The following is a 22,962-nucleotide window of genomic DNA, read 5'->3' on the forward strand; positions in this document are numbered from 1 at the left end:
GTAAACAACAGAACATTTTCAAATATCTTTTACAAACTAAAATTAACTAGTTAATAAAGATTCCTCAGGCAACTTCTGTGTAATGATGTAGAGTTTCCTTCGTGCAAAGGTGAAGTGCATGGCTCATTATGACAAAGTTCACAACGAAGATTTAAAAATAACGAGCTGTTAGTTTGCAATACAAATGCCAGTTCAGATTCAATGTTAGAGTGCAAGCTTCCTCCTTCCAACAACACCCATCCCAGCTACAGTCTTCCTTCTCTACTGTCCTCCCCACCCAAAACTATTTGACTGTGGACTCTCAAATGACAAAAACTGAAGTGTTTAGCTGAACTAAACTAGCCAAATTTTACTGAACTTTGTTCAAAACCACAAATAAATTCAGCTAGTTCAAATCGATTCATCCCAGTGTTGGCAGTTTTATTCCAATTTTTGGAATGAGATCAAATTCTAATTGCTTAACAGAATAATAGCATCTTTGAATTTGCATCTATTGAAATCAAGGTCTCGTGCTTCTGTGGGAAAAGTGATACATCAGGTATGTATTATTATTGCACTCTTTCAATTGCTCTCAACATGCAGAGGCTAATTGAGGATTAGCAAAGGAAAAGCAAGCAGAATCAATTTCTGTCTGCTGATAGTCTGTAAATCTTGGGGCACACAAGTTAGTGAGTCCTGTTAGTAATCCAAATGTACACTTATAGCATAAGTTCCACATTATTCACTCAAGTTGTAGAATGGAGAACAGTTTTCTTTTCCTCGTCCCTCTCCCCCAAGTTTTTTGCCACTACCACCAGCACCTGGCCTGTGTACATTCTATTGTAAGAGTTAAAAATGTTCTTTCCTGGTACAATCAAAGTTTAAAACCACAAACTCTCTAATGCAGTGGAGGGTATCTCTTTCACAGTTTGAGAGATTATTTTAATCCTATGTCCATGCACACACTCCACCACAGATTTCATTGCCATTCAATTGCACAATTGGATAGAACATGGAGCTTGAACCTCAAGAGAAACTTTAATTTGGAATGACTTGCTGCAGTTATCAATGCAGTTCGCCCAGAGAATTTTAACATCCCACAGTTATATTCACTGATTTCAGCTGAGACAACAAAGCACATGAATGCAAAAATCAATTCATCTAGATTTAAGAGTCCCGTTAGTAATCCAAATGTACACTTATAGCATAAGTTAACTTTTCCATCCTCCTCCATCTCAAACGGCTTTTCAATCTGATCTATAATTCATTATGGTTATATACCATCAGGAGTGGTTTTAACTCCGCTGTAAACTTGGAAAAAGATTGAAATAGTTTGACAGTTAGTAACATTCTTTTGTAAATAAAAGTGCCATTTTACAGGAAATCTGAAACTTAATACCCAAAATCTTTGGCTTTTATTTCAATTACATAGGAAGACCAGTTTAGAGAAATTAAAATACGTTTCAAAGGTGGGTGGGGTGGGCTGGGCTGGAAGGAAGAGAAGAGATAACGGAGTTGTTAAATCATCTGAGGTCTGGAAATCTGGTCCTTCATTTCTGGATAATTGAATCTTTTCATTCTTGTCTCTGTTCCTGTTTAAACTTCATGGATCAGGAGGTTTAGAACAGCTGTGCTTTGCACCGGTTATAATGGGTGGAAAAAGTGTGAATCATAAACTCAAGATATGATAATATTATCAAGTTGGAATGCATATATATCATTAGATATGGATCTAAACTTTATAGCCATGAAATTCATGGTCTGTACATTTGCAAGTACAAAGAACAAAATACTCAGACTGACTTTACTTATAAAAGATTGTATGTTAGTGAGGTATCACTTTAAATCATTTGAGTGATGTTTCCAGTACAACCATTTGGCTGAAATTAACTGTCTTTGCCTCATGCTCCAATCGGTGTGGTTAGGATTGTTAGTGAGATGATTAAACAGAATTTATATTAAGATAGAATGTGGCTATTTCTAATTACAAAAATTAAAAAAAACTTGCAGCTTCTTAATCTGAAGCAGGAGAAAAAATTGTCACTGAACATCTAAAGAAAGATTAAAGACAATAATAATTAATATGGATTCTTCTCTTCAGGTACTGGCTAACCTGTAGTGCGTTTCCAGCACTTTGCATGCAAAACATACAGGGGGAAATAAAATACAATTTGTTGTGGACCAAACTCTTTGGGTTCATTCTTTTTTGAGAGGGGTTATAGATTAACATGTTTATTCATTTCTAAATCAACTTCTGCACAGATCTTGAGATTTGCTTCCTTTGACTGTCAGTATTTCACTTTACTGCAAATCGAAGCATCTGTATCCATATTTAAACAGGACGTTTATGAAAGGGTAAAGTATTCTTTTTACTAGTCATTCTTCCACTTTTTACTTGTATGAAATTATTAACACACCTAACTTGAGTTTCCATATTTGCACTGGAATTGTTAACATGACTGGGGAGTTTGGAAAACAATGTATTGAGGGTAGGACAAGAACCAAAAGACACAATGTATTAGGTATGAGATCATATACAAATGGCCCAAGGAAAACCAAATCTTAAAATGATCATTTTAAGTGTACTTTCAGAATTTTAATGTCCAAAGATGACCATCTGCTGGACAACTGAAGAAATAGCAAGAGGGTTAAAGTGTAATTTGAAATGCAGAGAGTCTAGCAATTCATGTTTGCCAAACACTTAAATCAAATCAAAGAGTTAATCTCATTAGTACAAGAATAGTAACTGAAGTTGATTTTAGATAATTCTGCATATTCATTGCCAATGATTTAACAGCACTCAATTACCCAAATTACATTTTCCCATCTCCCTAAATATCTCTTTTCAGGTGACTACCAACTTACAGGTTCAGTTATGGATACAACATCCAGGGTTTCTGACAACAACTCAGAAGTGGAAACCATTCAAGTGAATTTCTGCAGACTTACTAATAGCCCTTAATAGTGCATTAAAAACCTCTGACCATTCATGTTACTTCAAATTCATTGACTGTGAGAGTACAATACTAGCTACCAAATCTGCCACTGTGGAAAAAGAACAGAAAAGCTCCAGAGTAAGTCCAGAGCTCCTTACAAGATAGGAAGAACTGACAAATGCTGAGCAAACCCTGGACCACCGATGTATGCAAGTTAGGCAATGGAACTGTACTGAGTCTCAGTCAAGCTTTGACATTATCATGCAATTGCAGTAGGACCCAAGCTAAACAATCAGGCTGGGGCAGTAGGAGTTGGAATTAAAGCCACAACAGATTCTAGGTAGCAACAACCACCACTTGTAAAAAAAGGTCATTGAAGAGCAGATAAATAATCCACTCAGCCATTGGAATGACGCTGGAAGATCCTGAACATTTCAATGCTGATGGTACAGACAGATCACTAATCTGTTGAAAATCACAGAAACCAACGGTGAGGCAATCAGCATGGAACATTCCCTCATATAAAAGCAAGTCCCAGGCAGACTTGCTAAAAAAAAAACTGTGGCTTAGCTCTCGTGGTACAAGTGGAGTTGAGCTGAAATTCTTTCTGCCTTTAAACAGTTTCCCCACTCAAAAAAAATGCCTTGCTGTGCAGCAGACCTGACAAAATGAAGCAGCGCAATTGCTAATCCAATGAGTGAGGTGAAACTGCAGATCCATCAATTAAGAAGTACCACTCCAGCAGAAGTGGTTGAAACTGACTCGTTTATGTACACTGCAGACGCTCTATCTAGATTCAAAATAAGAAAGAGACAGACTGGGTAAGTTACTGTAGGATGACCAGTAACCAAAGAACCAGACCAGAATACACAACTGTTCAAGAACAGTATTTGAGAAAAATTGGAGGGAAATCAATGAAGCTGTATCATCCAACAACACTCCAAATGAGTTACGAAGAATCTACTTCAAGGCAGAGCTAGCTGGTACAAAACTACCCAAGTAATAGGAAGAATAAAAACCACAGACACAATGTCGAAGATGCTCAACAGGAAGGGATCTGGATCAACAAAGACCAACTGTAGGAGTAATGGGCAAAATGTCATAAAGTGCACCAGCAGTAGAGCTATGGGTCAAACAGACCACACAAACAGCACAAATAAGCACTGAATGGGTTCAACGTCCACACGTTATAAAAGGAGGACACACTAGCTTTCCAGGCTATCAGAGGTTTCTTTTCATTCTTGTGGGAGATTTCTGAAACATACCCCCTGGAGTTGGTCACAACATAACAAAACCAAGTAAATAAATATCAGCTGCTGGAAACAGCATTTTGGCCCAGATTAATAGGGAGACAGTGGTTTAAATATACTCAAGCAAGTAAGCAAGAATTTACTACCATCTGCATCAATACTAGTGTTGAAAGGAACCTTAATGTTTGTACATTCAGAACTTGGTTATGAAACAAGCCTGGGCACTGTTCTTTCCAGTTTACATGAAACTAGCTTGCAGTTTTAAGCTGTCCCTGTTGTGCAGAAATTCAAACAAAGGCTGATCAGGTTTTCCGTCACCTTTTCTGTCATATCTCCAAATCCCAAGGACTCAAGTCCATTTATCCTGGGAGATCTCAGACCAACTAATCATGTTTTATTTAGAGTCCACAATGGATCCAGAAGATTCAAAGGGTCTTCACTGGTGTGAGTAGCCTGTAGGCCCTGGCCATCCTGGGGCTGCAAGAAGTTGTGCTTGCTAATTTTCTGCCTGTTCCGGGGATTGGTGTCCAGGGTGAAGGTCTCTGCAGTTAAGGATGCCAAAAGATCTAGTGAAGTGGTTTTGCTGTCTGCATTTGTTACGTGGTTGGTGGAGGCTGGCTGTAAAACAACTGGACAATCTCCCACGCCCACTTTCATTTCATCCAACTCTCGGGTTGAGTCACAACTCTCGGAGCTCACACAGTTTGTTTCAACAGCTGATTGACTTGATGGCACCATTTGTGATGGGACAGTTGTTTCTGTCACTGCACTGGCTACCTCAACCTTGAGGTCCTGCTGAAGCAGATTGTTAGACAGTGGTAAGGCATCAGTCTGAGAATCAGACAAGATATCAAAACTTGGATCAAATAAAGGCTGAGAGCTCAGTCTGCCATCTCCAATGGTCCCAGCAGATGTCTTGATGCTGAGTTTTGCAATGGTGGCCTGGATGGAGCTAATTGGTAAGTCACCACCAAGAACTAAATCCTGGGATTCCTGGCGGGTATAAACCTGCAGAACGGAAAATAAATGAGAATGAATGAGAGAGAAATAACTTGCCTTTCTCATTGAACAAATGTTCTCTTCACAGTTACATAATTACAATGTTAATTCCTTTTCCCACAGTAGCTCAATGGTTCACAGAGCTAGAAGATGAATAAATGGTAAGCAGTTATTCAGTAACAATAACTTGGTTTTGAAAACAAAGATTGTGGGAGGAAGAGAGACTAATTGTTAAGATTCAGAGTTTTGAAATTCAGAAAACAGCTGCAGGAGGCAATGTAATTTTAACAAAGGTAAATCAGAAAGATGGCAAACAACAAGCACTTGAAACTTTAAAAATGAATAAAAGATTAAATTACATCTGATTCCCTTCAGTATGGACACAGGCCCTTTGGCCCAACAAGTCCACACTGACTCTCCCAGACCCATTCCCCCTACCCTATATTTACCCCTGACCCAACAGGAACACCTAACACTATGGGCAATTTAGCATTACCAGTTCACCTGACCTGCAGCTCTTTGGACTGTGGGAGGAAACCGGAGCATCCAGAGAAAACCCACACAAGACACAGGGTGAATGTGCAAATGCCACACAGATAGCTACCCGAGGCGGGAAGGAAAAAACAAGTGACTAATTAATTATCTTTCAACCAGTACAACTACAGGAGATTAGCTGAAATAAACTTGTCCATGCTGACCAGATATCCCAACCCAATCTAGTCCCACCTGCCAGCACCCGGCCCATATCCCTCCAAACCCTTCCTATTCATATACCCATCCAGTTGCCTTTTAAATATGGCAATTGTACCAGCCTCCACCACATCCGCTGGCAGCCATTTCCACACACGCATCACCCTCTGCATGAAAATGTTGCCCCTTAGGTCTCTATTATATTTTTCCCTTCTCACCCTAAACCTATGCCCTCTAGTTCTGGATTTCCCCCACCTCATCCTATTTATCCTATCCGTGCCCCTCATGATTTTATAAACCTCTACAAGGCCACCCCTCAGTCTCTGACCCTCCAGGGAAAACAGCCCTAGCCAACACAATCTCTCTCTACAGCTCAAATCCTCCAATCCAGGCCAACATCCTGGCAAATCTTTTCTGAACCCTTTCAAGTTTCACAACATCCTTCCGATAGGAAGGAAACCAGAATTGCAATATTCCAAAAGTGGCCTAACCAATGTCCTGTACAGCTGCAACATGACCTCCCAACGCCTGTACTCAATACTCTGACCAAAAAAAAATACCAGACGCCTTCTTCACTATTCTATCTACCTGCGACTCCACTTTCAAGGAGCTATGAATCTGCACTCCAAGGTCCCTTTGTTCAGCAACACTCCCTAGGACCTTACCATTAAGTGTATAAGTAGTGTTAAGATTTGCTTTCCCAAAATGCAGCATCTCGCATTTATCTAAATTAAACCCATCCGCCACTTCTCAGCCCATTGGCCCATCTGGTCAAGATCCCATTGTAATCTGAGGTAACCTTTTTCATTGTCCACTGCACCTCCAATTTTGGTGTCATCTGCAAACTTACTAACTATATCACTTATGCTCACATCCAAATAATTTACATAAATGATGAAAAGTAGTGGACCCGGTACCAATCCTTGTGGCACACCACTATCTTTCACTCAAGTTAAAATAGTGGTATCAGAACCTTGATTTACTATTTCATCCAAAGGTAGGGCCTTATATAGTCCAGCACTCCTTCAATACTGCACTAAAATGGCATTTTAGCAAAACAACTCTGATACTAGAGCACAACTCTATTGCATCTGGATCCAAAATTGGAAGCACAATGTCATGACACGAGCCACCACCCTTTGTAGCTCACTGATCTACACTGGCTACTGTTCTGTCAAAGTCTTAATTTTAAAATTCTTGTCTTGGTCTTCCAATCTCACCACAGCATTACTGTACGATGGTCTGTATGCTAACAGGACAGGGAGGGATAGATAGGAATTCTGCTAGTTTGGATTTCACCCCCTGCTCCAGGTAGAAGTGTAATAGCACTTATTAAAAAATATATTGTTTCACAGGGAGAAATGAACTGACGTCATTCTCAAATGACAGCAAGCAGATTCCTGTTTAATGACGCTGGAGAATGTAAAATGAAATAGTCTACACAACAGAATACAAGTTGGTTTGGTTTTCTCCTAGCAGCCTGCCTCGCCTTCCTCTGCAACACTGAAGCTTCTCTCAGCCTTCCTGTCTGCACGTGCGTGGAGCTTTACTGCAATAATTATTGAAAATATATAAACTGCCAGCTCACTCACTAGAAGTAGGATGATCGCTACCTCGGACACTCCTCCATTAGCTATAAAGTGGGTAGTGTGGAAAATAGTTGGAGTCAAGATTCAAGATTAGATTAGATTACTTAGTGTGGAGACAAGCCCTTCTACCCAACAAGTCCACACCGACCCGCCGAAGCGCAACCCACCCATACCCCTACATTTACCCCTTATCTAACACTACGGACAATTTAGCATGGCCAATTCACCTGACCCGCACATCTTTGGACTGTGGGAGGAAATCAGAGAACCTGGAGGAAACCCACGGAGACACGGGGAGAACGTGCAAACTCCACACAGTCAGTCGCCTGAGGCGGGAATTGAATCCGGGTTTCTGGCGCTGTGAGGCAGCAATGCTAACCACTGTGCCACCGTGCCGCCCACGAACAGATTCTAACAGCTGATCCCACCCATACCCATCCATGTCTGAATGTTAAAATTCATCCATTGGTTCATCCTGCTCACATACGCTAGCCCTACAACCCGAGAACTCTGAACTCCAACTCTAGCTTCAAACATCTCATTTTCATTCCTCAGTCTAACCGCATGTGCCTTCAATTGTCTGGCTCCTAAAGTCTGAAATTTCCTTTCCAAATCTCTCTGCCAACATTTTCATTCAACACTCCTTCCAAATTAGTTCTGATCATATTTTCCCTAAACCTAATGCAGTTCAGTGACAAAATTTGTATAATAACATTCCTCAGATGTACCTTGGGTAGCTGGTTTTTAACTACCTTAGGCCTAAAAGTGGAATTCTCTTCCTATACTCCAGACTTCTCCTTTTCCACAAAAAAGATATTCTCTAAAATTTCTCTTTCACTAAGCTTTTAGACATCTTTTTTCCTTCTGTGGATCAGTGATGTACTTTGTTTCATGATGTTCTTGCAATATAACTTGGGATGATGGTTCTAAATAAATGAATGAGTTGTTAATTTATAAATATTGTCTTAAGAGTTTCAAAAACATGAAGTACCTTTTGAGATGAACTGCTCGGTATTTTGCTGGAAAAATTCGTGGTAACTCCATGCCTCAATAGAACAAGCTCCACATGATTAAGAATGGCTTCATAACAGAACTTCAGGTGGAGCTAAAATGATAAACCACAAAGATGATCAGAAAAGCAGCAACTGCCATGCGCGTCGTTATGTTTAGATGTTGACTTCCCTCCCACAAACCATACAAACTAAATTGCTCGGATCTAATAGGTAACTTCAGCAGTTTGCATTGGTAAATTATTCAAATACACAAGATTGCTTTCGAGCATAATATTTTCTTGTGGGGTTGATGGCTGTCAGTTTCAGAAGAAGGTTGTGCTAAATGTTGCGCTCCAGTAAACATTCACCTCAGAGAAGGTCAATGTAAACTGGCTTCAACATGGCACTCAAACCATGCGTGCTGACACTTCCAATGGCTACAATTTGACCAGTGTTAGGACTCTCACCAAAGCCAATCCTGTCCTTGTTCACCCATGCAAGCATTCTAAAAGATGAGGAGGAAATAGAAAGGAGACATGAACAACCAGTCTGCATTGGAATTCCCTACGACAGTGACTTCAATGAGCAGTGCAAAACATCATTGCAGAAGTAAATTTAATTTTAGCTTTTGTATCACAGTTCAAGTGTAAAATCTCCCAATTAAATGGCAATTGGAAGTGATGTTCTTTAATATGAGAAATTAATTATATCACTTACAGTGTGTGATGTGCATAATGCACTACATTAAGCAAATGACCTACACACACCTATTATACAGAAGGCTGATAAAGGACAATAAACAAAAGTGAAGCATTATTTCAAGGTTGATGTCACTTGCTCAAACATATGTCAGCTCTTCAAAATATTTCAGCCATAAACTGACTTTTAGGCAATTGAACTTGTTAGTACACCAATTATAATGTTATTTAGATAATACAAGGCAGGTGGAAGCCTGGTAAATTAGAAAGGATCTTCACAATTAAAACCTTTTGAAGCATTCAGAGTTTGCAGTTCTGGCGTACAGGTCGTTCTGCTATAACACGTTTTTCATTAATGTGAATTCGCTATAACGCGATTGACAAATCGATTGTTTCTAAAACATGAACTTTTAAAGTGTGTATTGGTTATAACACAATTCTGGCTCCATTAGTTTGAATGGTGCTGACATTACGCGATTTTGTTACAACACTGGATTGCAAGAGAACAGAATTATCGCGTTATAACAGAACCAATGTAGTTGGGGCTATACGAGATTGAAAAATTCTTAACATTGACTTTAGCCAGAGTGACCACATGTGCACACTGGGATCTCAGGAAGGAACAGACATCACTGAAAAATGATAGAAGTAGGAACTAGCCAGAATTTTCCCATAACTCACCACGTTCACAGAATCTTTCTTTCCAAATCATCTTCGAGTGCAATCAGGGAACAACAAATGCTGCCACCCCTGCCCACAATACCCATATCACTAAAATAAAACATTCTGCTCTTCCTGAAGGTACAATACTGTGTACAAGCAAATATGTATCATTCTCCATGGACCAGGCAGATATCAGTTCAACAACATATGCTGGGATCATGAGTCTTTGATGCTGGTGATTACCAAATTTCACATTCAATAAATGACATCTCCAGTATATGTTAAATTCCAAACAATGATTATGGCTATGTCTAGCTGACTAAAATCAAAACATGCAGGTATTTTCAACTAGATTAACCACCCCAATTCCTTGGAATGACAATTTCTGTTCTGATGAAGCTGCTTATTTTTTTGGTTATCACAACATCATTACACACCATGACATTCACATTTTTAAATAAATCTGTATAAGCCAATATCCTGAATATTCTAACAATCATATAGACAGTTCCACAAGATTATAACATTTGGCTGTTCTGACATATTAGTAAAATTCAATACTGCCAAGGAACACGGGCAAGGTTTGTTGAAAGCAGTTCTACATTACAATTACTTGGGGAAGATGAAGGATAGAGAAAGAAACAAGCTCCACTCAAGTCAAAAATATTTTAGCTGGACTTCTAAAAAGGAATCCAAGCTACAATGGATTTATGTAGTTGGGAACTAAGGTAGAATTTTTAATTTATCATAATATTAAAAGTAACTAATATCTGAAGAGAGGTAGGGGGCAGGATGCTGAGAGATTCATGGGAACAGGGGTGATCACATTTGCTGTTTGACCTGTTCTGTATTTGTTCAAGAATTGTTTGTCTATTATCATTCACGCATCACACTAAGATCAGACATTAGAATACAAGTTTATATCTACCTTGGCACAGTCTGCACCATTTCTTTGGTGAATAATCTCTACACATTTGATTAAATTTTATTTGTAATACTTTGTTGATCCTTTCTTGATTAAATAGGCCCAACTGACCTATTTCGCATTAAAGTAGTTACTGTCTGAGACCTACAGAATTGGCCATATAACAGCCCAGTTAAGTTAAAAAACTGACATGACCAGTGAAGAATGGAAACGTGCGACACTAGAAAAGCAAAGCTGGTCAAGGGGCATCCGTAGAGCAAGAGAGTTGACGTTTGCGGCATAAACCAAGGCATGTTGAGTGAGCAGTTAGGGCTGAGAGATAAATATGAGAATGGGGTGAAGGTAGCAGGAAACGTGATGGGTAATGCAGGTAGGGGGTGATTGTGATAGATCAGTGGGGAGGGTGGAGCAGGTAGGTGGGAAGAAAGATGGACAGGTAGGTCAAAACGGCAGTGCCGAGTTAGAGGATTGCATTGGAGGGGAGATTGGGGGGGGGGGGGGGGGGGGGGGGAATGATGAATCTAGTGAAGTCAATATTGATGCCATGTTGTTGAGGGGTCCCAAGGTGGAAGAGGAGGAGTTCTTCCTCACATCGTCAGGTGGCTTGGATTTGGCACAGGAGGCGATCCTGTGTTGGGGTTGAGGGAATTGAAATCTTCAGCTACAGGGCTTGGGGGGGGGGGGGGGGGGGGTTCTTTTGTGTGCGCGCACACGTCTCATACGTTCCCTGAAACATTCCACAAGTTGCCGTCCTGTCTCCCCGTTGTAGAAGAGACCACATCAAGTGCAAGGGACACTGTAGATGAGGTGTTTGGATGTGCAAGAAAATTTCTGCCAGGTCTGGAAAGATCCTTTTGGGCAAAAGTGAGGGGGGAGGTGTGGGCACAGGCTTTACACCTCTTGCGGTGGCAAGGGAAGGTGCCAGGAGCATAGGGTGGGTTTGCAGGGGGCGTGGACCTAACGAGAGAGTCACGGAGGGAATGGTCTCTGTAAAACGCAGTTAAGGATAGGGAAGGAAATCTCTCTCTGGTGGCGAGGTCTGATTGTAGCTGACGGAAATGGTGGAGGATAATGTACTCTATTCAGAGATTAGTGGGACGGAAGGTGATAACCGGGGGTTCTATCCTTGTTGCAGTTGGAGGGGTGGGGTTCAAGGACAGAAGTGAAGGAAGCGGAGGGAATGTACTGGAGGGCACTGTTGATCAGTGGGAGGGGAAATGGCAGTCCTTGAAATAAGAGATCATCTGGGATGTTCTGGAGTGGAATTGCTCCTCCCGGAAGCAGATAAGTCAGAAGGTGGAGGAACTGGGAGTAAGGGATCACATTTTTTACAGGTTGATGGGTGGGAGTGGTTGTAGACCAGGTAGATGTGGGAATCAGTTGGGGTTTGAAATAGATGTCCGTGTTGAGTCAGTTGCCGGAGATGGAGGGGTCCAGGAAAAGGAGGGAAGTGTCTGAAACGGTCCAGGTGAACTTAAGGTCAGGATGGAAGGTGTTCGTCAAGTTGATGAACTGTTCAAAGTCCTCATTAGAGAAAAAGGTGACACCAAGTTATCAACGTAACAGGAAAAGGTGGGGGATGATGCCAGTGTAACTGCAGAAGACAGACTGTTCCACGTATCTGACAAAGAGAGACATAATTTGGGCCCCTCAAGTGCCCGTGGCCACCCTTTTGGTCAGAAAGAAGTGGGAGGCTTTGAAAGAGAAGTATTTGAAGGTGATAACCACTTCTGCCAATCGAATGAGTGTGTGTCAGTGGAGGGGTACTGGCTGGATCGGCAGGAGAGGAAGAAACGAAGGGCTTGGAGGCCCTCACTATGGCGTATGAAAGTGTACGTCCAGGGTGAAGATGAAGCATTGCAGGCCAGGGAAACAAAAGTCATGGAGGTGGTGAATGGTGTAGTGTGGGTAGTATCCCGAACGTACAAGTGGAGTTCCTGGACCGAGGGGGACAGGATGGAGTCGAAATACGAGGAGGCAACTTCATTGGGGCAGGAGCAAGCGTAACAATGGGTTGATGGGGCGGTCAGGTTTAAGGATTTTGAGTTAGAGGTAGAACCAGGTGGTACGGTGGTCTGGGACAATGAGTTTGGAGGCTGTGGATGGGTGATCCCCTGAGGTTGAGGTTGTGGCTGATCTAGGAGATGAAGGTTTGGTGATGGGAGGCGAGGTCATGGTTGAGGTGGCGGGAGGAGGTGGTATTCATGAGTTGGTACCTGGCTTCAGCGGTGTAGAGGTCAGTGCGCCAAACTACCACAGCCCCCCAACCTCCCTGCCTCCAGAAGAGGAACGACAAAAAGGAAAAGCTGAGACGGAAAGGTACGTGGGCAAAACAGGTAAATAAAGGAAAACTCAGACTTATGTGTTTCACTATTTCAATATGTAACATTGTTTAAAAACACTGCATGTTCAACAGATGACTTTGATATTGTATTGTTTGAAGAATCTGGATGAAATATAAATGCAAGAGACTCAAGTCACAGAATATGTTCCTTATTATCTCACCTTGTCTTGGAGCATGTGCTTCCTCTGCTGTCTCATTTTCCGCACAATCTGAGGCACATCAGGGATTCCATTACCAGCCTCTACCTCTTGTACAGCAGCATAGACAAGACAGAAAGCACCAGTCCTTCTAACACCAGAGCTAAAAGAATCAATATTAGACATTTAATTGGGCGCGTCAGTTATCTAACAAACAAAGTCAAAATTTAAGGGTCAAAAAACATGACATCCAACTATGGGATTTTATATGCTTAATGCTTTCACTCTACACAAGGATCACAGACATAAGTCAAGCCAAGGTTGAGATCTTACCAACCATTTCCAAAACGGACTCAGGAGCACATGTGGAGTTTAACCAAATCAATCTATGGAATGCATAAGCCACAAAGTTGCAGCTATTAAAACTGATGAGGTATTTACAACCTCATTGTCAAGGCTTCCTCTTTATTTAAAATAAAAATCTGGTCCTAGGATGTAGCCTCAAATACAACGAATGTCCACATTTCACGTAGTGCCTTCAAGCCGGTGCTGCCATTTAATTATACTACGAGTAATCCTTATTTCAATACTTACAGGAGGAAAACGTGAGGTCTGCAGATGCTGGAGATCAGAGCTGAAAATGTGTTGCTGGAAAAGCGCAGCAGGTCAGGCAGCATCCAAGGAGCAGGAAATTCGACGTTTCGGGCATGAGCCTGACGAAGGGCTTATGCCCGAAACATCGAATTTCCTGCTCCTTGGATGCTGCCCGACCTGCTGCGCTTTTCCAGCAACACATTTTCAGCTCTTTCACCCCTTGATACCCACACTTGGAAAAAAAAATTGATTCTAGTCTTCAAAGTTTCAACTGCACAGAGTATTCACAGCCTTTTAGGGGAAATTGCAATTTTCTTTCAGTGAATAAGTACCACCATGTTTTACGTCTAAATAGTCCACCTTGAATTTTAAGATCTTCCTTTCATTTTGGATTTCTGCACCAACTGCACACATAAAGACACACAGCAGCCACTTACCTAACACTGTATCCATAAAACCTTAGCCATTTGCACCAAATATACATGCAAGTGGTTTCCTAGGCTACTTCAGAGTTAGGGTCAATCATGCTGGTCCAGGACAGGCACTTAAATTCTTCTGCACAGTATTACACACAATCAATCATGCTTCATCCTTTTGAAGTTAGTAATCAAGGGTACCTGCAATGCACAACAATTGGTGTATGAAGTGGTCGCTGATGCAGGTAGTGTCCATGTACCTCTTGAATAAAACGCAGCAGATTACTTTTACTGTCTGGCAAACCCCTACAAAAGAAAACAAAAGCATCATTTCAGGCTTATTATTTCCAATGAAAGTTCAGATTTTACACAAAATATGCATCATAAAGACCTTAAAAAAGACCTTCAATCAAAAATATGATGTAGTACGTCATACTCAAATTACTGCACCTTAATGTAGGTGAGGCCTACTTTCATGGATGCCTGCAAACATTCAGTATATCACTCTTATCTCAAGACAAGTGAACATGTATTGACAGCTCACTATGGCACAGTTAAATGTAGCATCCCAAGTACATATTCTCCACCAGTACATGATTAAGTGCAACTTGATTTTACCAACCACTGCTCACAGAGGGAGGGGTGTTATGGGAATCTGCTATCAACAAATAACTATGGTCAAACAACACAGCACCGATTAGTAGTGAAACTGGGAACTTTCCCAAGCTGTATGATGGAGTGAACATGGCTCCTAGATATTTTAAACATTTGATTAATGTAGAAACTATAAACCAACAAGTAGAAAACTTACAGTTCAGGCCATGATGTAAACTGTAAGTGAATGATTGTTCGCTTCAGGCTCTGGTCTCGATATTGCAAACCAATCATCCTCTCCACATGAGTCTGTGTTATTTTCTGTGTTGTCAGGGTCAAAGTGATAGGCCCATGCACTATTTGTTGGCCTCGCTCTGTTGGGAAGTAACGGATTACCTTTTGCTGCAACAGGAGGAGATGGAATAATGTATAATGACATGTTGCTCAAAATCATTTTCTCTCCATAAATTATATATCCTGTAATTCCTCATTCAGAACCTCAATCCAAAAGGTTACATCCAAGGCCAAGGGTTTCTCTGAAAAAAATATTCCAATGCAATGCATCTCTACACTGCAGCTGGGTCTAACTAGCCACCATGAGATTCTGATTTCAATCATCCCATTATAGTTGGATAGATAACCAAAGGAAGAATAAAGGCAGAACACTGAGTGACCCCAATTATTTTATCAAACAAGTCTCAAAGATCCTTTTCACGCTATGAAGATCAGAAAGCTGTTTGATCACAGCTAAACCCAGTCCTCAGTTCATCTTGCATCTTGCTTCAGGAAGAAATCATTAATTTAAAAACCAGGAGTAGGAACAAGGATCTGTTTCTTCTTTTCTAACCCAAAAACAAAATGTCAACTTTAGAATCCATTAACACGAGCCCAGCTAACATCAGCTAGGAGTTTAGAGTGGGAATCAAATTTCTCAATTGTGTTTAGTTGATATGGTTCACTTAATGCTTGATGTGGTGAGCCAAAAGGTAAACACCAAAGCCATATTTAATTTGCAGTACTCCATAGCACAATATTGCCCACGATTTACGTTATCCAAAAAGGCTACAAGATTAGAAGAATTGTTTAAATTAACCATCGCTGCAGAGTAATGGAGGAGACTGCTTTGAAAATGCCATCTGTATTAATATCGAAAGGAGATTTGGCATCCTAGACTCTGCTATTGGCCACAAATGTTGATGGTCGTGGCAAAAACAAAGCAAAACAAACATCTAATCCTGAGTAATTGTGCTCAGTGATGCACTTCTGTTCTTCCAATAGAACATAAGGCACATGTCCCTTAGGTTTAAGGATATTGCAGCCTCCAGAGTTCATAATTAAACTTTTCAATGGTGCGAAAATACAGTATTGGAAAGCCAGAGATATTCCCCCACAATTTCAACAGATCTTTTTGAGAGCAGGTCATAACTTGACAAGTGGAGCACATGAGCAACTGAATGAGAATAAGAATACCTAGACATAAGAAAAGGATCTTTAACATTAGAGTGTCAGCCACACTTGGTGAAATTCTTGCTTCACAATTAGGAGATTCTTGTTCAAAGTTCCACTCAGAGCCAGTGGCAAAAATCAAGGCTAGCACTCCAGTGCAGTACTAAGGGACTGCTTGCACGGTGAGGTGCTGAGACATTAGACAGAGACCTCATCTGCCTACTCACAGTTGATTGCGTAGATGGTATGCCACTAGTTGAAGAATTGCAAGGGAATTGCATGGAGTCCTTACCAATGTTTATCGCCCATCAATGAAACAGTTTATCTGATCATGATTATACAGCAAGCTTTGTTTTAACCAGTGCCCTATGAACCAGCACTGTCTAAACTGGCAAAACTCACATGCCTGACATACTAAAAGTTTACTGTATTATTGCAATCTCTGCAATGTCCAAAGAGTCAGTTGAGGGGGCGGGTGAGGAGACTAGCTGCTGTTAAATTTTATTTAAGGTAACGCTGTATTATTACTTCAGTGATTTATTTGTATTAGTTTGTGTGTTTTTACATTGATTATGTGGACCTCGATCAACTGGTACACTCCTGGCCCCGTCAGTGCAGGTTAATAACAAGTTTGGTGTATTGCTGTGCACAAATTAGTTGCTGGTTACTAGAGTGCAACAACTGGCTATAAATCACAGATTACCTGGTGGCTGTAGGAATACAAATCTTTCTTCTTCTTTCTCTATTACATTAATCAGCGTTACTAAAAAAAAATCAAGGAGGAATCCAATTTGAACCAAACTCATCCATACAATTAAGCAAGCAGTGCTTAAGGAATCAATGAATTATAGCCAATTAAAACTCCAATGTAATTTACCAGCTCTATTATAATAAAATGAAGAATTTGATAGCATAAGTGCGTAGTTTTTTTTTATAGATTGTATTAAAACCCAAAGATAGTTAAGACAGTGTTAAGATAGGTAAGTGGGTAAATAAATTTGAGCACATGCTTCAGACAAATAACTGGAAAGATCACCTAGCCCAAATTATTTTTACTCTTTGAATTAAGGATATTTTCCAGGGTTTTGAGGCATGGTAGTAAATACTCACTGCAACAGAGTGAAATAATGGTAGCAGTGAGTCTGGGCTACTTGGGTGCTTCTACCAGGCAAAAGCGCAGAAAACACACTTTTCCCCAAATCATGCAGTTTTCCTCAATCGGTATTAATTAACTCTATCAGACCAAATATCCATCATCGTGTCATACCTTTTCTACTTCCTGTTCAGAGACAAGCATTACCACGAGTGACACTTTTTGCTCATAAATCATCAGCCAGAAGTCTGCTGCAGTTCCCACCAAAGGAGCCTGTGTCGCTATGATTCTTGGACAGTAAGAGGATAATTCTTCAATCATACTGGCATTGATGTAGTCATCCTTTCCTGACTGGATTATAATCCTATTTTTGTCATAAGGCATGATATCCTGATGACGGTTTTTCATGGTGTAGCAGCGGGCAACGGCAATTGACAACTGTCTGACATCTTTTTCTTGAGCATCTTGTAAGTCCTTCCATTTACAATCCAATTCAGTCAAAGTTCCATATGAGGGCCTGTCTATAGAGTCCACAACATTTCTAAAGCTTTCCAACTCAGTCAACAACTTTCTTACATGCTCTGGTTTCTCGTATGGATCTTTCTCTATGATTTGAATTCCTTTTGGTTTTTGTCCTTCCTTTGAGTCGACTTTAGTAGGCAGGAGAAGAGGCTGAGTCACCGTTGTCTGGGGCCCTCCATGCTGGCTATCTGGACTGGATGACAAAAGATCATCAGTTGAAGAGTTTTGCCTCTGAAAAGGTACTTCAGAAACAGGTCCTGCAGCTCCAGGTGTAAGAGATGGCGGTGGCCTCTGTTGTAAGACAGTAGATCCAGGCATTGCAGTGGGCAATACAGCAGCAGGAAGAGTACCAACCTGCCCTTGTGCAGGCTGTGGGGAAGGAGCTGGTGCAGGTGGCAGTACAGATCCAGATACAAGAGCACTGGCTGGTATTTGGCCAACAGTTGAATTTGGCACAGGTTGGACTGATTGTGCAGCATGACGACCTGTTGAGACAGGTTGAGGTCCTCCAACTTGGTTTGGTAAAATTGCAGGTTGTGGCCCAGCATGAAGATGATGGGGTGGAGAGGAGAATGGAATGGGCGAGACCCCTTGAACGGAGGATCCTGGTAGCAATGTCATTGGTTGTGCTTCTGAGGCAGATGCTAATGTATGACATTTTTGAGACTGTGGAACCACTGCAGCAGGAATGTTCTGGCCTGGCTGTTGAATATTACTTGGATTGCCTGGATAAACAACATTGCCTGAATGAGGTGGAATTCCAGGTGCAGCAGTTTTGTCTTGAGCAGGATGCTGATATAGATGAGGCCTTAAATGTGGCTGCATCTCAGGCTGAGGCTGTACCAGATGTGGGACTGGAGAATGGGGTGGAAGCTGTACAGTATTTTGAGGTCTTGGTTGAGGCTGCAACTGCAGACTTGTCTGGGGTAAAAACTGAGCTTGGTAAGGTGGCTGAGTATGCCTTTGTGCCCTAATGTGAACTTCCTGGTTTGGGTGCAACGGATTTGGATGCTGGAACATATGCTGTGGCCCTGGGGCAGGACAAGCAAATGATGGCACATTAGTGAACTGGGACTGGGATGGCTGGCTGAATGGGTGACTACCACGATGGTACGGATATTGACCAATTGAACTCATTGCTGGTCCAGAAGGAACACCAGCCCCACCTGGTAAAGAAATATTGGGCTGCTGTGTCATTCCCACATCATAGATTGGCTGTCTATTCAATTGCTCATTCACTGAATGAGGATCTGGTGTAAAGCTTGAAATTGGAGTCTGTATACTATCCACTGTTGTGGTTGAAGTGTTTGGTTGTGGAATAATATTTCCTCCTGGCATCTGACCACAGAATTGTCCAGGATAGGCAAGTGTAGGCCCAACAGACGGAGGTGGCGTATGCAAACCAGTGTTAACTGGTACAGTTGAAGAAACTTGTTGACCCAAACCATAAGATGCTGTAGGACCAACAGCACTGGGATGACCCACTGAAGAGGGAATAGGCATTGAATTTGGCATGTGCTGTGGTGAAGTACCTCTTGGAGGTAAATGGCCAGGTATAAACTGGGACTGAGCTGGAATGGGTTCTCTAATCATGGTAACTGCAGGATACACTGGAGGAGGTGGTGACGATGCAGAGATATGTCGAGGGAGTACTGGGCAAGACACAGATGGACCCATCCTTTGAGTAGGTAGACCAGCTGTACCACTAACTGAAGGAGGCCCTGAATGACTGATTCCCATGTAAGGCCCTTGAGCAATCCCACGAGCTGAACCTGATGGTGGGTTCACTCCACCATGAAAATATGGATGCATGTGACGAGTTGTTGAGGCAGGGTCTGGGAATTGTTGAACACGTAATGGTGGCTGTAGTGGAGCACCAACAGTCCTAGAAGCTGCAAAAGCCTCTGGCTCTGAATGCCTCATTCTTGGAAAAACAACAGGCTCCATTGGATATGCTCCAGTGCTATCTACAGACATGCCACTTATATGTGCTGCTAAAGAATTTGGTGGTAAACTTTTTAATTCATTGGGAAGATCATTAAAAGTGAGAGCTGCATTAAAAGTTCGAATATCTATATCTTCAATACTGGATAAAGATTCAAGTTCTGCATCAGAAGTTTTCTGCAGAGGTTTGGGTGCTGTTGGTCTTGGTGGCGGCTTCTTTTTCAATTCCCTGAAAAATAAGTAAATTTGGTGATGCTTTACACTATGATAATGAAGGGTTGTGCTTTGTCCAAGTTCATTTTGCACGTTATTTATCATTAATCTGTCTTTCTTCACAGTAATTAAAGAATTTTTTTAATGAAAAGGTATTGCACCAAGAAACATTAGCCTAGCCAAACTGCCCAATTCTATGGAGCAACAAAGTCTTGCATAAGCCTTCTTTGCCACACTGAAGAAATATCAAATGCAAAACCCTACACTGTTGAAGTTGTCAGAGTCTATAGAACAAAAAATGCCAAGAATTCCATATACTACTGACACTTAGAAAAACAATTCTCCTAGTTCCAGTCTTAAAAAGGAATCTTCTTATTTTTAATCAGCATTCCCTACAAAAGGGAACACCTCCTGGTCACAGTTTTATCATCTAAACCTTTTCTCAGATGAAGGTAAATACATCTACACATAGCACTCCAAGGACTCCAGACGTGTTCTCATGAAGACCCTGTGAAGCTTCAATATTCCATCTGCCTTCCTAATCATTTGCTGTACCTACATTTATAAATCATGCACTAGGACACCCAAATCCTCTGTACCAACAGCATTGTAATTTCTCTCCATTCAAATAGCATCCCACTTTTCTCTTCTTCTTCAAAGTGGATAACTTCACATTTTTCCACATTATACTCACCTGCCAACTTTTACCAACTCTTAACGTGACTAAATTTCTTTGTAGATCCTTTACCTTTTCTTGGCAACATATCTTCCTACATAAGCTTCCTTACATTTGGTTCTCTCATTTAAGTCATTGATATTGATTGTAAATAGTCGAAGCCCCATCACCCAGTGATATTCCACTTGATATAGCTTGCCAGCTTGAACAACACCCATGTATCTTTCCCCTCTGTTTCCTGTAGGCTACCAATTCCTTTAACCATGCCAATGTGTTAGCCTTTATACCATGTGCTCTAAGCTTTCACAGAAACCCCAGATGTGGCATCTTATCAAATATCTTGTAAAGATTCAAGTACACCACAGCTATTGGTTCCCATTTATCCACTTCGCTTGTTTTTCCTCCAAAGAACTCAAATTATTTAAAGATGATTCTGCTTTCACAAAACCATGTTGACTCTGCCTGATAGATAATTTTCTAAGCATCTTGATAGAAAAACAGAGACAATAGGAATAGATGGCCATTCAGCCTGTTAAGTCAGCTCCAACATGCAGTATGACTATGGCTGATCACCCAATTTAATATCATTTTCCACTTCACCTCATACCCTTTAATCCCTGCAGCCTCAAGAAATATATCTAACCTAATTAACAAAGGATTCTAGCTTGTCCTCTATGAAAGATGATGGGCTAAATAGCCATTAGTTTCCAATGCTCTGCCTCCCTTCTTACTTGAAAGAACTTATCACTTACAATATGTTAATGAGTGGAATTGATTTTTCTCAATTTGTAAGACACAGCCTATGTTCAGGAAGGCGGTATCACAAGAGAAAAATAAAATCAAATATAGACTCATTACAAATGAGATGTTGGCCTGTTTAAGTATGTACTAAATTTCTAACCACAATGTTAGGGTTGATATTCTGGTATATGGGTTTAACAGTCTGAATATCTAACTTATGATTTATGCTGACAATACAAAGAAATCTGGTCCAAGAATGGTCAATCAGTAAGAAATAATAAAAGTTGATCTGATAGGTAGTCTGAAGGCTGATCAGTTAGTTGTAACAGTCATCGTAAAATAGATCAAGAAGATTCTGCCCTTCATGCATTTGAAGATTTGAAAAAGTAGGTTGCAACACTATTGGAGAAAATAATTTGAGGGTAAACTTGCAAGTAATATTAAGACAGGTATCAAGAGCTTATTGAAACCAAAAAGTGAACATAAGCTGCTTCGAGAATGAGGGTGGAGAATTAATAATGGGGAAAACACGTGAAAAAGGGTCATCAGACCTGAAGCATCAACTCTGATAAAAGTGGGGAAGATTTGCTTAAAAAATAAGAAACTAGCCAGACTACAACCGGAATACTGTGAACACTTTTCTTATCTAATGAAAGATTCACTGGCATGGGGATGACAGTTCTGAGAAGATTCACTAGGCTGGTATCAGATGTGGATTGACTGTCTTATGAGAAGGAAGTCAGTAGATTGGATATGCACTTGCTGGAATACAGAGGAATGATAGTTAACCTTATTGAAACATACAAGATTCTTACAGGGCTTGACAGGGTAAAGTGGAAACACTGTTGTCCCTTGTGGGAAAGTCTAGGACCATTGAGCATCATCTCAGAATAACAGGTTGTATATTTATTGGATGTAAGCATAAGATATACAGTTGGTAATTTTGCACATGACACCAAAATTGAAGGTGTAGTGGACAGCGAAGATGGTTACCTCAGATTACAACAGGACTTTGATTAGCTGGGCCAATGGGCTGAGAAGTGGCAGATAGGTTTGATTTAAATAAATGTGAGATGCTGCATTTTGGGAAAGCAAATCTTAGCAGGACTTATACACTTATTGGTAAAGTCCTAGGAAGAGATTTAGAACTTAAAAAACCCAAAAGTGCTGCATGACATAATACTGCTTTTTGAAGCAGTAATAATGAGCATTCGAGACGGAGGATCTCCAAGAATCTTTCAAGTGAAGGAAATTCTATTTGACAACAGGCCTCTGAGCTCCAGAATATTTAAAAGTCAATTGGCCAAGAGCAGCAGAGGAGAAGAAATATCCAGAACCAACAGACAGAATGCATCTAACTTTTCTCCTTTATGTAAGCAGAAAATAGAAAAACCAAAAAAACTTAGAAGAAACAATGTATGCATGAAAAGACATGTCCACCTGATCACCAGCAAAACAAAGGATGACTGTCACCATCGAGGCAACAGTAAGTCACATCATTGCAGAAATGAAGAGGACTGT

The 22,962-nt window shown here is 40.8% G+C and overlaps 1 protein-coding gene across 1 annotated transcript in view; it reads right to left on the reverse strand.

The window, feature by feature from the left end:
* Positions 1-1,365: 1,365 nt before the first annotated feature.
* ptpn23a (protein tyrosine phosphatase, non-receptor type 23, a) overlaps positions 1,366-22,962 on the reverse strand; it is a 90,358-nt gene continuing 68,761 nt past the window's right edge. The window contains exons 20-25 of the mRNA XM_060823757.1: positions 17,520-20,040; positions 15,024-15,208; positions 14,414-14,518; positions 13,227-13,365; positions 8,435-8,548; positions 1,366-5,173 (exon numbers count right to left, since the gene is read on the reverse strand). Coding sequence (XP_060679740.1) covers positions 4,553-5,173; positions 8,435-8,548; positions 13,227-13,365; positions 14,414-14,518; positions 15,024-15,208; positions 17,520-20,040 — 3,685 coding nt within the window. The 3' untranslated portion in view covers positions 1,366-4,552. The remainder of the gene's footprint in view (positions 5,174-8,434; positions 8,549-13,226; positions 13,366-14,413; positions 14,519-15,023; positions 15,209-17,519; positions 20,041-22,962) is intronic.

Source organism: Hemiscyllium ocellatum, chromosome 4, assembly GCF_020745735.1.
Source record: "Hemiscyllium ocellatum isolate sHemOce1 chromosome 4, sHemOce1.pat.X.cur, whole genome shotgun sequence".
In the NCBI taxonomy this organism is placed as follows: domain Eukaryota; kingdom Metazoa; phylum Chordata; class Chondrichthyes; order Orectolobiformes; family Hemiscylliidae; genus Hemiscyllium; species Hemiscyllium ocellatum.